We start from the raw sequence: 17454 nt of genomic DNA, 5'->3' as shown, positions 1-17454 counted from the left end.
ACACTGTTAGAGGTGTGATGAGCTGGTAGCGACTTTTTAGTCCAGCTGCTCTTCTGGCCAGATGCAGCAGCCCGAGCCCTGAGGCCTGGACTCGGTTGCATCTCAGCCCCATTACTAACCAACTGCGTGCCTTAACCTTTCTGCACCTCGGTGTCTCCTCTCAAAAATCAGAATAATTGCACCTTGCACATTGGGCAATTAAGCGGATTAAATTGAGGAAGTATTTAGCTCAGTGCCCAGCGAGTAGGTGGCACTACCCAAATATTACAAGTAGCTATTCTTATTGATTTTTATCAAAGCTATTTGGCCAAAAGCAGGTAGGGAGTTACTGGCACACCTGCATGCAGAAGACCAAATGCCATTTCCTGTCCATCTCAGGAGCCCCTCTGAGGCCCTCGCTGGCAGGGAGGGGTCATTGCAGTGTCCCAGTCAGGATGGGAATGGCTGGTCTTGCACATGCTCAGTGGAACTGAGCAACTGCAGTGGTGTTCGGCAGCTGCAGACCGATTATCTGCAACCATTTGCCAACAAAGATGCTGAGTAACAAACTGAGACACTTGCTTTTGAAATGATCCATTTCAGTCAGAGGGAGGAGGCGGCGCCTGTTCCAGCTGCAGCCGCGGTTTGCTGAGGGCAGGGCTCTTTAGCGCTGGCTGCACTCCTCAGGCGCTGTAAATGAACAGTGACTTTGCTTGAGCTAGTTGCTCTTGCGGAGGGAAAGTGAGTCACACGGGGAACACGGCCTGGTGGGCATTCCTCACCGTCAAACGTGTGCTCCGTCATCCAGGGGTTTAGGATAATTTTAGGCTCCCACTGGATTATTAACTTCTTGAGGTTTTAGGTGTATTTTTATCCACGGGGCTGTCCTAGAGTAGGCGTTGAATGAATGTTTATTGAGCAGATTGAAAAACTCTTCACACAGCTGTGCCAGTTTATTTAACCAAACTAAACCATTAATGTAGCACTGGGAAATGATAAGCGGTCCCAAATCCACGTGCCCGGATAACGGAAAGAAGCTCCCTTTACTCTGGTGACCCAGGGTTTACTTAAGCAGGAAAGACCCTGGTGGTAGCTGACAGGTGTGTAGCTGAGGAACCAAGATACAGATCCTCCTTCAGCCTTCCTTACAAGCGCTAAAAAGCGAACACAGGTGCTGTGCATAACAAACCCCTCCTTAATTCCAGGGTGCTTATTTTTCTAGTCCTGAATTCCCTTGGAGGAGGCTATGCTCCAGCCCAGCCGCTGGGTATGTTGTGCAATCCACTGGGACGGCAATCACCTCATTGTTTAGTTACAAGGCAGGAGAAGATGAAAAAAGAAAGAAAAAAGCAGAGCACACACATACAGAATGCGGGCGGGGACTGCTCAACGGTAATGAAAACCATTTGTTAGCGTTGTGCGCCTTCCTTTGTGAATGTGCCGAGTTCCTGGCACCAGGCTCTGTCTGTGAGCGGAGCTGCGATTCAAAGGCCTTCCAGAGACTCATTCTGCCATGTCTGGCCTAAAGAGTGTCACCCGTTGTCCCCTGGAAGACAGGGATTTGACTGACTGCCCCAGCTCACCCTGAGCCCCAGCCACTAGTGGCTCCCGCTCTCACATCCAGTCCCTGACTACTCACCCATCCGTGGGCCTGTTGTTGGCCTCAGTTATTTTTACATTCTGCATAAACACAAGTTTGGTTTAATTGTCTAAGAAGGGTCCTCCCCTGCTGACTGCCAGCATTGTGTCCGCACACTCATGACCAGACCTGTTTTCTATGTTCCCAAAATACAGATTCCAACTTTTTGAGGATAAAAAGCAAAAATAAATAAAAGCTCAAAAATAGAACAAACAAAATCTCAAGCAGGTCTCCAAACTTTATAACCTTTAGAACGATACATATTCGGATATATACCATTGTACTGCTTGTAAGGTTTGTTTTGTCTGCATTGTGTCTAAAATAGATAACTTCCAAAAGGCAGGTAGGGCAGGGTGGTTATTGGCAAAGAAAATACAAAACATCTGTGTGCCTTTGCCCATGAAGTCCTGTGTCTTAAGCATTTCCCCTCTCTCTGCCCACTTTTCAAAGCAATCACAGTATTTGTAGAAGTTGGGTCTCTGATTCAGAGCCATAGAGCTTAGGCACATCATCACCAACAACCATCACCACCACTACCACAATGGCTACCACTGCCACCAACATTGCAGCTACCACCTCACCATTATCATATGAGCAACGCCAACACCATCTGCTGAGATTCCCTCACCTCCATCATTAAATTCCCACCCAGTGCCACCACCAGCATCACCATTTCCTTACCATCACCATGAACCACCTCCGCCGTCACCACAGTGATCGTTACCACAACGACCACCACTGTCATCGCCATCACCATCTCTCAACCTAAAGAACTTATTGGAGCAGCAGTTTGTTCCTATGGATTTTGTACAGAAAGTCTAACCAATGTTTCCCAAGGCCTCAGGAGTCAAGCCTTGAAGCTACTCAGTCTCTTCCCGCAGAGTTCAATGCATTCTTTCGATTCATTTATAAGTTTCAGCTAAGTAGTGAATAGAGCTCGGCCTTGAAATCAATTCTCACAATTTCCTATATCCTCCATTATGCTGTTTTCTACATCACTTCAGAAGCTTGTTTTATGCCTTTCTACTGAGATATTTATTTTGCCAGCATTGGAGTAGAAATAATATTGTTGACAATAGTTCTCAGCTTAAGCCTGGATAAATTTTAGAATTATCTCAAAAGAGTAATAGCTATAATAGTCAGAAGAACATTTATAATATGGATGTACACACACACACATACACACACACACACACACACTTCAAAAAGAAAATAAGGAATTGTCTACCTGAGTCCTCCGAAGTGAGGCAGGTTGCTATTATTGACTGTTGGGATCTACTAATGATAACTGCATATTTTTGTAGGCCATTTGGAATTTTTCCATTTCTTCATATGTGAAGACAAGTAGGCTTGGTGCTTAGGCCTCTGCAGACAGGGGAATCTCTCTGACCCCTCACCCCAGCCTCCAGCATTCTGTTCCCGTAGCAGTGATGGCTCCCAGTTACAGGACAGGAGTTCTCTGAGAGCTTACGGCCAGGCCCAGAGTCTGACTCTCTTCTGGCACTTCCATCCCGGTGAGAGAAGTGTCCAGCAAGTTGTTCCAGCGGGAGGCCCAACCAGCTCGCTCCTTCTTGTCACTTTCTCAGACTGCATAGGAGTCCCTTCCTGCTGGGTCATGAGAGTGAGTACCCCAAAACTGAGAGTTTGAGTTTAGTTTTCAGGAAGAAAGGATAGGGCTGGGATAGAAATCTCCGGAAAAGGCCCCTTACGCCTATTGCTTAGTTGATAAAAGTTACCTATATTTAGGAATAAAAATGAGCAATAATACAGTGTGATGCATTAAAATATATTAAACACTTCACTATCATAAACAGTGGGATAGAAGTTAAGTATAGGGCCGGCGAGATAGCTCAGCGATCTAAAGCGCCTGCTTAGGCAAGCTTAGGCAAGAGTGCAGAGACCGCGGTTTAATCTCTGGCACCACATGCCATGCCAGCCCTGCCCCAGGGTGAGCTGAGCTGGCCAAAATAACAACAACAACAACAACAACAACTAGTACTCCTAAAGATAAATAACTTTTATTGTGTTTGATGTGTTAGGCATCAGGCTAAAAGCTTTCAGCAAAATTTTAAAAATACTTATTCAAAAGTCTTCTTGATCAGTATTATCTCCATTTTATAGAGAAACAAATTTCTGTCGCCTTGTGGGTGGTATGATAGACAAGCACCCAGCTCTCTCTCTCTCTCTCTCTCTCTCGCTCTCTCTCTCTCTCTCTGGCCACTTCTCTGTGCTGTCCACACACTTCTCCAGTTCAAAGAAGCAGCAGTTTTGTCCTATGAATTTTGTCCTGAGAGTGTCCATTTGTGCTTCTATGATTAGAATATTGTACGAGTGGAATGTGACACCTTCATGTGAATTTACCTAGTTGCTTAGGTAAACAAAACTGCCGCTGAGTTTTCTAGTTTGCAGAATGCTTTGACAGCTCCATTTATCTGCCGTGGAACTTTCCTTGTTTATGACTCCAAGCAAGCCTAGATACCATGCTACCTGCTCCATGAAATGCTCCAAGCACTAAGAAATGGGCTTTGGGAGGACCCATGATTCTGATAGAAATGCAGTCTTGGGAGATAGAAGATTAGAAGTATTTAGCAGCTTCTTATTGGGCAATTTATAGCAATTAGAACGTGGTGATACCTTTCCTCTCATATATTGCTGGATAAGATCTTGTTTTTGAACTGGGAAAAAAACCGCAGGCAAGACAGGAACTACTCACGCTGGGCTGGGGATGTGATTCTGTCTGTTGGCTTCTTGGGTGTGAAGACCAAGCCAGAGGCTGAGGAAGCCAAGTGGAGTCTGTTAATATTTCCATTCATGGACATGCAATAGCAAGCCATCTCATTTATTTACAGGAAAGCATTGAATATAATATCTTTGTTGAACTTAATCAGAACCAGAGTAAAATTCCAGGCAACAAGAATAGAAACTTACCCTAATGATTTCATTTTTAGTCCAAAACATACAGTGTTTTCTCGGCTTGCTCTATTTGTCACTTTCTAAAACAAGAAAATGCCTAGTAATGACTTTGGTTTGAGGGAGGAGAGGAAAGCAAAAAAAACTTAAAAGAAATGCACAGAGATCAAAAGAGCATGAACATTCAGAAGTGGATTCAATTGTAAGTTGTTGATTTTTCTTCTCCAAATTTATGTAATGAAATAAATCACAAGGTAAGAAAGAGAAGATTGGATTTCCATAAGTATTTTTGGGGGCAGATATAGTTGCTTTTATTGTTAGGTGAAACGTCCTTTTCCTAAAAGAAAGAGAATCTCACACCATGAAAAACATACAGGCTAGGCCCAGTGAGATAGCTTGGCCGACTAAGCACCTGTTTAGGTAAGCACAGGGACCGAGTTTTGATCCCTGACACCACATGCTGCACCGGCCCTGCCCCTGGGTGTGCTAAGCTGGCAACAGAGTCTGGGTGTGGTGATGCACACCTGAAATCCCAGCACTGGGGAGGCTGAAAACAGGAGGATCACTGTGGGTTTGAGCTGCATAGTGAGCCCCTGAACCAATACATTAAAAAATTATAGATAGATAGATAGATAGATAGATAGATATACACAATTTTTTACTAGATATCTGGCTAGGTATCTGATATATCTCTATCTCTATCTCTATCTCTATCTCTATCTCTGTCTCTGTCTCTGTCTCTGTCTCTATCTCTATCTCTATCTATCTATCTATCTATCTATCTATCTATCTATATTTTTTTTTCAGGATACCCAGCCAGAAGAGTAAGTTCCTTTGCTGATTTGCCATATTGAATTGAGTGGATGGTTTAACATTAGAAATAATGTTGTGTGTTTTGTAGATTTGTGGTTTTTGTACGCAAGCACTGGGATAAAAATCTAGACGTTTCCTCGGCACCTGAGCCTAGTACCTCTGGAAGCTCTCTAAACGCGATTGGGCCACTGTCTTAGACTTTCAAGTATAGTTAAATATGAAGGTGAGAAGTAGTCTGTAGCAGTGACTGTCACTTACAGGGCAACAGTGACATCTTGGCAGACACATCAGAAGGGCACACACTAGCCATTAATTACACGACTTGGCCTTGTCCCCACCTGGCACTGTGGGGGAATCTGACTAATGCTGGCACGGAGGCTGGCCCTGGCCCTGGTGCTGGATCTGCTGATTCCAATTAGAGACCAGCCTGTGGCTCAGGAACAGAAGGAGAAATGCCTATCTGGTTTCCCATCAACTTAGAGCTTGATGAGGGCTGTGGCAAGAATGGGTGAGTCACAATTGGCTGGAGTGGAACCAACCCAACACCTTTTGGGCGCTGGGAGAAACTCGTGAGTTGGGATTAGTCTTGCATTCGGGAGACCTGAGGGCTTCATCCAGCGAGAAGAAACAGTGGAGAAAGCAGGATGAAGCTACAGTAAGAAGCAACAGAGAGAGAGGAGAGTAGGAGGAAGAGGGCAAAGGATAATAAGTTAGAGGAGACAAGGGGCAAGAGAACGACAGAGGGAAGGTGGCAAAGCGAAAGGAAGATGGAGAAAGAGATTCAAAGGGCAGAGAAGCAGTAGCAGCAGAAAGGTGATCACTCTGAGAGAGAAGCCAGAGAAAGAGTGAAAGGAAAGAGACAGACCAAGAAAAGATTTTGAAGATGACCTGAACCTCCATGCTGCTAAGAGGAGGAAGTCACCACACAGATCACAAGCAGACCCATGTGCCTTGGCGGGTGCCAGGGTGATGTGGCTCCTGGATTTTCTTAGAGAAAAATCCCAAGGAGAAGCCAATTCTGATAAGCAACAAACCTCCCAAAGGACATAAATTTCACTGGACTGGCTTCTGGTAACCTTAAGAGATAATCCTGATGTTTCAATTAACGATCTATTAGAATATGATTTCTGTTGGAAAAACTCCAAATCTGAATCCAAACCCAAAGATAACATTGCCTTGGCGGGATAATGCAGTGACTTCATCCCCTAGGTTAGGACAAGGTCACATGGCAGGCACTTGGCATCCTCAGCATGAAAGTCCCTCGTGGCAGGGCTGCTGCGCTGGGTGTGCCAGATTTGCCCTGAAATTATATGAGATTATATGACCTCACCATTTTCAGATTCAGAGAAAATGTTTTGGAAAGAAATCACGAGTGGAAAGGACAAAGGGATAACATCAGGGGGACTGGGGTTTCCCATCGATGCTTGGATCCAGCTGGAGTTAGTTACACTGTAAACTTTGTTTAATCAAATCCACTGTCATTAATAAAACCCCAAACAAGATCCAAACAGAGATAGATGATGGTATACTTGGATCTCACAGTGGATTTGCATCATGTTGCTTCACCAGGTGCCATCCACAAGTCTGGGATGCAGGCTGCTGGAGCAGAGCTGCCGAGAGGCTGGCCTCCCCAGCGACAGCCTCTACCATCCCTTAGTGCCACTTCTAGTTCCACTTCCCTGTCGCTGCTGCTCAGCTGGCCAGTGAATGAGCCAAGGAAACCAGACGCTCTGCCCAAGACCCACAGGCTTTCTCTTCCCAGTGATGCGAGTGCTAAGGACAAGCGAAGAGGCAAGGCATCTGGAAACCACCCTGCAGCAAACGCGGCTGGAAGTAACGGCTGTGCCATAGTCAGGCAAGTTTTCACAGGGTGAGGGAGAAGAGCTGTACTCCGCTATGGCCAGAGGCCCACTTGTAATGGGAGAATGGGAGAGAGGCAGGTGCTGCCTTGACTAGACAGATGTCAAGCCAAAGGAATGTGCTGCGGGTGGGGGCAGAAGTGCCGTGGTGGACAGTGCTCCAACCACAGCAAGCGACGGATTGGCTCTTGTGTCAGAAACATTTAACAAACATAGATCCAGTGATATGGAAATGAAAGATATAAACAGCAGGAAGAGGGAAGGAAGGAAGAGAGGAAGGAAAGAAAGAGAAGGAACAAAGAAAGAAGTGAGTGAGTGGGAGAGAAAGAGAGTAAATAACAATTTAAAGCGAGGGTGACTCCTCGTGTCATTCTATCCAACGAGTGCATGAAGTACAGACTTCCATACACAAATACTGGATGTGACCACAGAATGCAGCAAACGTTTAAATTTTAAAAATTATTACAGTTAAAAAACACGTGGCGGGCTGGTGAGGTGGCTTAGTGGTCTAAAGCACCTACTTAGAACAAGCTTAGCAAAGCACAGGGACCGCGGTTCTATCCCTGAGCACCACATGCCAGCCAGCCCCGCCCCCTAGTGGGCTGAGCTGGCCACACACACACACACACACACACACACACACACAAAACCACATGGCTTTTAATCCCCCTCCAAGGAGTCCCCCTTCCCCAATTTATCTCGTAGTTCTTGCCATTTCCTGAAGCACTACTTCCGGAAGCCTCCTTCTGTGAGTGTTTTGTGTTCTGCAGTCATGGTTGCCTCTGTGTTCTGGAGTGACTCAAAACATTGGCCTTTCTTGGTCATTTTGACCTCGAGGAAGAGCCAGAAGTCCCACAGTGCTAGATTAGGGGAGTGAGGCAGATGAGGACTGGCCATAATACTTTTATGAGTCTGCCTTCCTGTCGGATGGCGTCACCAGTGACACTCACCGTTCTTTTCTTTTCAATCATCTCTCATAAAGACACCCCCAAAAGAGAACCTCCAACCTACTTCAGGAGAGGCAAGAAAGATGGAATGGTGTATTCAAAGTCAAAAGAAATACTCTGAGGGAGATGAATGACAATATGTCTTTTTCTTTAAAGGTGAGCACATTATATTTTTTGATCAGCGCTTGCACATGTGTATAAAATATACATTCTCCAGGCAGAGTTGGCTTCCATTGAACATTTATTCTGTGTGATACAGCTGGTGAATATTTGTATTTTTTAAAAAAACAATATATGGCTTCTTTGCAAACTGACTGCCTCACCTGATGCTCAGCTGCAGGAGGAAACCTGTTCCCACAACCGAGGACAAAGGATCTGGTTAGGATCACTGAGAGGCAATATGAGGTTCTCTCTGAAGGGTTTTCAGTGTAGCTTTGGCTGCACTTCACAGGCCTTTCATTAGCTGACTTTAGGATGCAGGCCCCCATGAAATTAGCTAAGCTGTGTTTGATAGGGATACAAGACAGGAGAGGGCTACTGGCAGGGAGGATGAGTGATGCGCCTGTAAGACTTGTGGAGAAACTCCTCCGGGCACGGAAGCCCTCAGGCAGGCTGGAGTCAGGAATCCTTCGCACTCTCATAGGGTCCCTTATTCTGATGACGAGACAGACACACTCATATACTGCCTTAAGGAAGGCCAACGCCCCAAGTAACTGCTCACTTAGGAAGCCAAGCCTTGACAAATAATAATCCTAATTTTAGATAGACAAAGTTACTAAGGAGAGGGGAAAGTATGATGGAAACACAGTGGATATTAGTAGTAGTTGACTTGAAGAATTATGAGTGATGTTTTGTTTTATTCCCTATGCTTTACTCTATTTACCAAATGTGTAGTGATCCATGAATAGCTTTTATACTTAAAATAACATTTTAAAATAACTTGACAATATTGTATTTGAAACTACAGAAAAAGATTTTTGGCTTAGGAAATGATTTTAAGAGGGGAATAAAACTATGTGTATGAATTTCCCCCGCTAAATTACTTACACTTGAAAAATTGAAAGCCAGGTACATTTCACTAAAGGGACAAGTAGTTACTTCATGGAAAAATCTTTCTCAGGAGCTTCCATGCAGTCATCAGACGTCAAAACTATGAAGACGGTAAGAAAAAGGGACAACGTTTGTGATCTGACACAAATGGGTGAGGGGACAGATTAGAGGAGAGTATGTGTGAAATCAGTGTAGCCCTGGGAAATGACATGTGTGCAGGAATCAGGCCTGGAAGTAAATATATAAATGGAAACAGTTGTACAGAGTGTTAGAACTTTGGGTGATCCTTCCTGCTCTCCCTCATTCTCCAAATGGCTTGTAATGTTCTTATAATGCCTTTATAATGAAAATAAGGCCCATAAGCCTTTCCATATGTCTCCTCTGTAAATCCTCGACGTTTACTACTACACCAAATGGGTTTTCATGTCGGTATTCTGCCCACAGTTCTTAACCTTGGCTCCTTTCTTCTGCAGAGCTGCAGCGATCAGGCCTCTTGGATGACTTAGGATGGGTACTGGTAGAGATGTTCATAATCCAGACTGAGCAGGTCAGCCAGCTGAAAACAGTCCCTTTGTTTAATCAACTGAACCGTCCTACCACGTTGAGTACAGAGTGAGAATTGGTGAGTGGTACAACTGTGCTATAGTAGGAAAAAGCTGGAATGAGATCATCAAGCCATTTGTAATACATTTAAGGCAACTGTGTTCATCCCAGATACTAGAGAAAGGGGCAGAGGGGGAGGGGAGGGGCAGCAGGAGAAGCAGGAGGAGGGTGGGAACCAGGGATGCTTAATACATGTCTGCTACTTGGTAGGCGCTGTACTCGGAGGCTTCTAGTGTATGGCTCACTTGTGCTTGTGACCAAATGTGATGTAGGCACTCCTTTTGGGACTGACAAGGAAACTGAGACTCTAAGACAGTTGGCTCACTTGTCCCAAGCCACATAGGCTAGAAAGAGGACAGGGCTGCCTAGTTCCAGAGGACGAGAAACACGGCTGCCCATTCTCTGTGTGCATCCTAGTTGATCATCGGCAGAATGAAAAATTCACTCACTGTTAGTGCATCACTGACTTCAGTCACCAGGAATTCTCTTAGCATTGGTCACCCTCAATGAGAGGACAGTTCTCCCATCTCTATCTTGGCCCCAGGGGACATTTCGCAATGTCTAGAGACACTTTTGGTGTTGTAAGCAGATAGGAAGGATGCTGTTAGTACCTAACATATAGAAGTAAAGGGTATGCAAACTTCCTACGATGCTTGAGGCACCTCCCACCACACAGAATGATGAGGCCAAAATGTCAACCATACAGAGGTTGAGAAACCCTGTCATGGCCCACTAGAGCTCACTGTAACTTATTTCCACCACATGCACTTTCTTCTTGTAAAATATTTTGGCTCTGAAGAACTCTCAAATACTTAAAGCATCAGAGGTGCTGTTTTCTTACTGATCATGCAATTAGGAACCACTCAGCATATGCAAATCAAAGAAACGTGCGTAAAATCTGGATGACAATGCCAAGCCTAAATCTGAAATTTATGAAGGGAGTTTACAGTGAGATTGCCAGCGAGAAATTAACAACTCCCCAAGTGTTACCAATTGTGGCTAACTCTAATTTGTATTAAATTCTACAACGAATGGCTAAATACTCACTTGATCCCCAGGATGCCCATATAAAATCAGAAAGTTGGCTCTTTTCCGATTATAAGGTCAAATCATGAAGTTTTTAAATTGTAACACTTAAGCCGAGACTCTATAAGCAGAAAGCAAGATTTTCTGTGGCTTGTCATGTGGAGGGGCAACCTGTATTAACTTTGTTACTTCTGTGGCATTAAGATAACCCCTAGAAAACTTTAGCTTATGAATTATTCATTGCCTTTGTGGCTTACCACAAGCTTGTAAGCATAGCATTGTACCAGCATTTGAGAAAGACTTGTAGAACGGCAACTCTAAGAAAGCAACCAAGGAGTCAACAATTATTGAGTAGTTTAGTCTTTAATCAATCAACCAATATCTATTGGATGAAAGAGGATGTGTCCAGTCCAAAACTAGCTGCTGTAGAAAATGCTAGATTAGCATTAGGGATGAAACTTGGTTTTAGTAATAAATAATATGGGGGATGATAAGACAAATGCTCAGGAAATATTTAGTGAACACTTTAGGTTAATAATTGCTAGACATGAAGCCTGCCTTATGAAATGCTGACATTTATGTATATGTTCACCTCTTTCATTGCTTTGACAGAGATCATCATGCAGGGATCCAGAGCCTTTCTTCCTGGCATTTGCCTTGATATCTAAGGATAGCCTGGGTTGAAGAAGCCAACGCACAAATGTCCACCTAATAAGTGAATGAATGATCTCAATAGAAGTGAATACTGATTTTGGGCTTGAAATCACAGAAATGTCTAAACCAGTGGTTTAAACCTCCAAGATGTCCAGAGGAGCTTGGAGAAACAAGGGATCCACGGTGAAAAACACTGGGGAAACTGCTGAGTCACAAACAGTTTTCTCTGCCAGTTTTCCATGTGTCAGTAGGTATCACAAATCCCCAAGAAGCTTTCACTTATTTGAGGTCAAACTTATTTCACCATGGAAACAGGTTTTCTTTTTTTCTTTTACTGAAGATTTGGAAACATTTTAATCACTATACCAAGAAATTCACTTTGAGAATACAGTCATGCAAGGAAAATGTTTGCTTGAATTGACCATGGCTTTGAAAACCAGCATAAGAAAGCCCATAAAATTGTAATTTGGAGACTTTTTAGGGAGAAGGAAAAGTTCCATCCCTCGGAACCAGCCCTGTCTGAGGAACAGTCCAAGAGTCTTCATGCCTCATTTAAGTAGCTGTAAGTGGCCTCTTTGCAGCTCTGGATTAGAGCTTTTTTGGCCTGTTGTAATGGTTTGAGCTTTGACTGTATATTTTTAAAATTTTTGGGCAAGTCTTTTCTTAATATTTCCAGTGGGCTTGTACTTTTATTTTGAGTCTTTTGCCCGAACTGCTCAATTGGGTTTGATGAGTTCTTAGCAGACTTCTGGCCCCAGCCCCCTGCATGATCTGAGACAGCTGCTGTTTGCTTGGTTTTATATATATATAAAGCTGCACTTGCTTTGATTTTGTTGGGTTTCCCAGCATAGTTTCTAATGTTATGGATCATTTATGGGCACCAATCCACTAACAAGGTAAAAACAAAAATAATGTCATATTACGTTTCTTTATCTTACTAAGAGATTTTTTTTTTTTGGTATATAGTTCAAATATGCAATTATTTTTTCTTTTACTGATCAACTTTTGAAATAAGCCCTCCAGATGCCAAAGGATTTTGTTAAAAGGCAAAGAAGTTTAAAAATAACTAATGGCGACCTGGGGAGTTGAGTAGTGTTCTGTTGCCATCAGGAGAAAATCTAAGCAGACAATGACATATTTTGTGAATTATTTCTATTTAAATATTTCAGCCTGAGGAAATAGTTGAAGGCAGAGCTTAACCCCTTTTTGCAAGTAGCTTTGATTTTGAGATAAATTTGTAAAGTGATTCCTAGTACATTGTGTCATGTTCTAGCCCCGCTTATAATGCTAAATTTTTCACAACTGGAGCTGTGTTTGTGCTCTTCCTTTTCCTGCCAAAAGAACCAGTTATCAGGAGGCCCTCAGTGCTGTCTGGTTCACCCTTCGCTAGGGCGAGGGGTGTGAGTCCCGCGCTGGCACTCTGGCCCATCACTCAGACAAGAAGATGCAACTCCAAAGGCAAGGGGTGAATTTATCTGGTTCTACAGCAGTGCAGCAGAATCAGACAGGAGCAGAAACCTGGGCGCGTCTGACCCACTGTGGTTTGTCCACATGGTTCTGTGGCCATGATACGGCAACAATCTCTCTTCCAAGACAGAGTCTATGACCTTCATAGGTCAGAGGTGGTCAACCCTTCAGTCCCATTTGCTTCTGCTGCTTTTCCCAGAGCTCAGCTCTGCACACTGGACCTGGCAAAAGATCACGGCAAGCACCCCAGTGCTCCATCACACAAAGCTCTGTTTGTGCTCTTCCTTCTCCCGGGAGTCATCCAGATTCTAATGAAACACTGGAACTAGCTCTGAAAAATTAACAGAGCCTTGAGGCACAGAGCTTCTTGCAGCGGACAGAAACTAGGGTGAAGTCACAAGCTCTATGGCTAGTGCTTGGCAACTGTTCAGTTTAATTCAGCACGCGTGTAATGAGCACCTGTTGCACGTGGGCATACCATGTCTGGAACTGCAGGGATTATAGAGGTGAGTAAGACTGGCCTAGTCGGGGCAATGGATTAGCATCCAGTTAATCTGAGGTAGAGAAATGAAAGTGCATTGTTGACTCACTCTATTAACTGCATAACACTGTGTATCCAGGACCCCCCATGTGTCATGGCAGTGTTCTAGAGACTGGGAATATCATTGTGAACATCCTGGGAAAGTTCTCTGCTCTCAGAGAGGTGCAATTCTAGTGGAGATAGAAAACAAATAGAAATAACCAGCTAAGTGTCAGTTTGTGGTAAGTGTTAGTGTGGGGAGCATGTTGGAATTACACATTGGAGAAGTGCTTGGTTGGTCAGGAAACATCTCTCTGCTGAAGCGGTATCAACAGAGACCTGACTGAAGTGTGGGATAGAGCAGTGAAGAGTGTGAGAAGACGTTCTGAGAAGAGAGGTTGGCCAGAGGGAAGGCCCGGAGGCAGAAGCACACTCAGCTGAATAGAGCAAACATGCTTCTGTGACTCAGGAAGGCTGGAGAGAGATGAGATGAGGGTGGCCACTCCGGGCCAGCTCTTCCAGAACTTTTGGAGTCCTGGTGAGTTTGGACTTTTTGCTGATGGAGACAAGCCAGGAGACATCATTGTGCAGGAAGTGACACAACTTAGGGACCTAGTGAGACCCTATATTGATCGATCGATCGATCAATCGATAGATAGATAGATAGATAGATAGATAGATAGATCAAAAGGGCGAGAGATGTAGTTCAGTGTAAAGATTCTAGATTTAATCCCCAGTACCTTTCACCAAAGAAAAGCTTCATAAAGTTTCAACTTTGAAAGCATTATGAATATATACATACAATGGAGGGCCAGGGGTAGAAACCAGAGGGCCAGGTAGGGAGTTCCTGCCACGACCTGAGGGAGAAGTGCTTACGTCTAGGTGTGAGGGAATGTGGGGGAAGTGGGAGAAAGCTATATGTGGGATGTGGGGAAAGAGAAAGGCCAATAGGTTTCTCTGATACGCTGTGCTGTGGAGAAGTGACCGGAAAGGAAATCGAGGCGTCTCTAAGGTTTTGGCTCCCAGCTGGGCGCAGGTGTGATCTGTGCAGCTGAAGAACACTGGCGGATGAGCAGGTGTGGAGGGCAGAGTCGAGGGCTCAGGTTCAGACACGCCAACTTCAAGATGCCTGAATATTAGGATCTCTTACAATGAGCTGTCTTACATTGAGAATTTTACATTTGAGATAACATATCAGTCATATAGGTGAGCAGTTTGAGAAGATAAAAAAAGTTGATAGAAAAGTCTGGAGTAAAGAGAGAGGTCAAGAGCTGAAACGTGAATTTGGAAAATATCCAGCTTTGGGACTTTTCCAGGGTAGGGAGCCCAAAACCTTGCTCTCTGAGACTTATTTTGTGATTCAACTTCTGATTTTCATTCTTTTGTACATGCAATTTAACCTTTTCCTTATCTGCGAGTACTCTGCCCCTTACTTGGTTAGTCTCAGAAAGCTTCCTGAAGGTGTGTCCTGTCTTCCTTAGCTTCCTATCCCTTATGCTGCCAAGCATTTACCTGGCACACAAGAGGACTGAACAGATCATTGTTCAGCACTACTACTTGCCCAGGGCTTGGCTACCCACTGTGGAATACTGCAGAATAGTCTAAGGTTCAGAGGGCGTCAGTGTCATTACCTATCAGTCACTAGAGAGCATCTGTTAAGTGAGGAGGGACATATAGGGAGGCCTTTCTGGTCCTTGTCTCAGTCTGGGAAGTTTACATTTGTAATCCCATGGATAAGTTATTGGAATCTCATCAAATTAATTCCAGTCTATCACACCCAACACAACCAATGGCAAGAATAAAGACACTAAGGCATATCTGTAGTTATGGAGAGCCCAGGGGTCCTAAGTCCAGCCATGATGGTGACTATCTAGAACAAAGGCCTTGACCAAAGGCTGGACCTGGACTTTATTCATTCATAAAGAAAGGAGTGATTTGAGGGTGAGTGACAGTGAGAATGGTGTGAAGTAGGTGAGTGCTCTGAGCTGGGCTAGGGAGGAGGCCTGCATTTACTTGTGTGAGATGCTGAGGGAAGGACATGCCGAAAGAGTAATCTGCATTACACAGTTGCGTTAGTATATAATGTTTCGGGGTCAGTGCTTCAGCTCTGATGTGTAATCTTTCAAGCCCCAGGAAGTCAGAGCCTCTTTCTTGAGGCTGGAGCCTAGCTGACAGTGTGGAGCACTGGCTCTTCATCCCATCTCAACCAGCTCACACTAGGCAGCAGCAGGTGTGGGTTCTGGGGAAACACGCCTGCTGTCTTCAGAGACTACCACCAGTACCTCCCCTGGACCAACGTGCATTGCTGAAAGTCAATTGAAGGGATAAGGAAAAGTCTCAGTCAACTCTGTACATGGAAATAGGGTCAGGCTCAGTCAAAATGGAGACAATTTCTCTTCTTTCAAGAAGAGTTTCCTGGATGGTCTTCCACAGAGGCAGACAGTGGTCACAGTTCTAGGAGCCCTTCTTGTCTTTTCTGCTTTGTGACATGAGGTGACGTCTATAAAAACGCCTCACCTCTAAGTTCCATTTCAGTCCTAAATTTCTGCCATATCCTAGGAAGCATTACCTGGAGGGTAGCTGGAAAGGGATCTGAGAGCAGATGGAGGCTGGAAGATCTGCCTGAGTCCCGGCATATTTGTTTTATAATCACATCTACCTTAAGTAAATTTAGAAAGTATGTTAGTAATTGCTGATTTGTCTGCTGACCTGTTTCACAGATCTTGGGATCATCTCTGAGAGAAAATGAAAGAGAGAGAGAGAGAGAGAGAGAGAGAGAGAGAGAGAGAGAGAGAGAGAGAGAGAGAGAGAAAGGGGGAGTGAGGAAGCACTAAAGAGCACTAATGATAACTAAAATTTATTCAGTATCTCATGTGGCAGGTACTGTGACTACTGGAAATATTTTAGATGGATTATCTCATTTCTCATATTATCTCAATTCTCAGCTACTCATATTATGAGTAGTTTATGTCTTGCTAATCTATTTGCGAATAGATCTATAATCCAATCTGCTGTTTTATATAAATCTGAAAATATCACCCAACAGCCTTACACTTATGCTTTTATCTTGATTATCTGATTTCAATGTAAATATCTCAAAGAAATTCAATTTAAGCTACTAAAATCCATAGCAAATGAAATAGCTTATTAAATATCTAGCATTTAAACGAATGCAAAAAGTGTATCCCAGGGCAGGGGAGATAGCGCAGTGGTCTAAGAGCCTGTGCCAGCAAGTGCAAGGTCCCAGGCTCAATCCCTGGCACCACATGCTGTGCCTGTCTCACCCAAACCAAGCATGGTGGTGAACGCCTGTAATCCTAGCACTAGGGAGGCTGAGACAGGAGGATCACTACAAGTCTGAGCTGCACCAAATACATAAATAAATTTGTAAAAATTAAAATAAATAAATAAAACACAAGGCATTTTAAAAAATAAGTAAAAGGTATATATTCCATATTAAAACATATTTGTGTGTAGCCTCAAGATTTGTTTGTGACAAGTTGAATACAACTTGAGGATCAGTGTAACTCCTTCAAGGAATGCTGAAGTCTACACAGATTGCTTTGTTTTTTATTCTAATCCCACATACTCAGAAATCATGGATGTTCTCATTTAGGGCACGTCCTTCCTGAATTATCTGTTGTATTCAAATTTTCATACAGGGATCTCTCCTTAAACTTGTGGAGTATGTTCTAAGACACCAGTGTATGTCTGAGACTGTGGCTACTACTGAAGCCTCTACATACTATGTGTTAATATACCTGTGGACAACATTTCAGTTATAATTTAGGCACAGGAGATTAAAAACAATAATTAATAATAATAGAATAGAATTATAACAATGTACTATAATAAAAATTACGTGAATGTGGGCTCTTTCAAAATTTTATTGTGCCACATTGGCCAAGCAACGGCCGTGACTCATCCACATGGCTGCACTGATGAAGGTTCTACAATCTGAGGTACAGGATCTCAGGATAAATCCTG

The 17454-nt window shown here is 43.8% G+C and overlaps 1 protein-coding gene across 4 annotated transcripts in view; it reads right to left on the bottom strand.

Moving 5' to 3' along the window:
• Ngf (nerve growth factor) overlaps positions 1 to 17454 on the bottom strand; it is a 66457-nt gene that overhangs the window by 17564 nt on the left and 31439 nt on the right. The window contains exon 1 of one of the 4 annotated variants that reach the window (XM_023701767.1): positions 10848 to 10909. The exons of the other annotated variants lie outside the window; for them this stretch is intronic. Coding sequence (XP_023557535.1) covers positions 10848 to 10867 — 20 coding nt within the window. The 5' untranslated portion in view covers positions 10868 to 10909. Of the gene's footprint in view, positions 1 to 10847; positions 10910 to 17454 lie in introns of those variants that run through there. 4 annotated transcript variants of the gene reach the window in all.

The sequence above is a fragment of the Octodon degus genome, unplaced genomic scaffold (genome assembly GCF_000260255.1).
Source record: "Octodon degus isolate 3935 unplaced genomic scaffold, OctDeg1.0 scaffold00140, whole genome shotgun sequence".
NCBI classification, from domain to species: domain Eukaryota; kingdom Metazoa; phylum Chordata; class Mammalia; order Rodentia; family Octodontidae; genus Octodon; species Octodon degus.
Note: the sequence above shows the minus strand (reverse complement) of the source record. Positions and strands in the feature narration are given on the sequence as shown.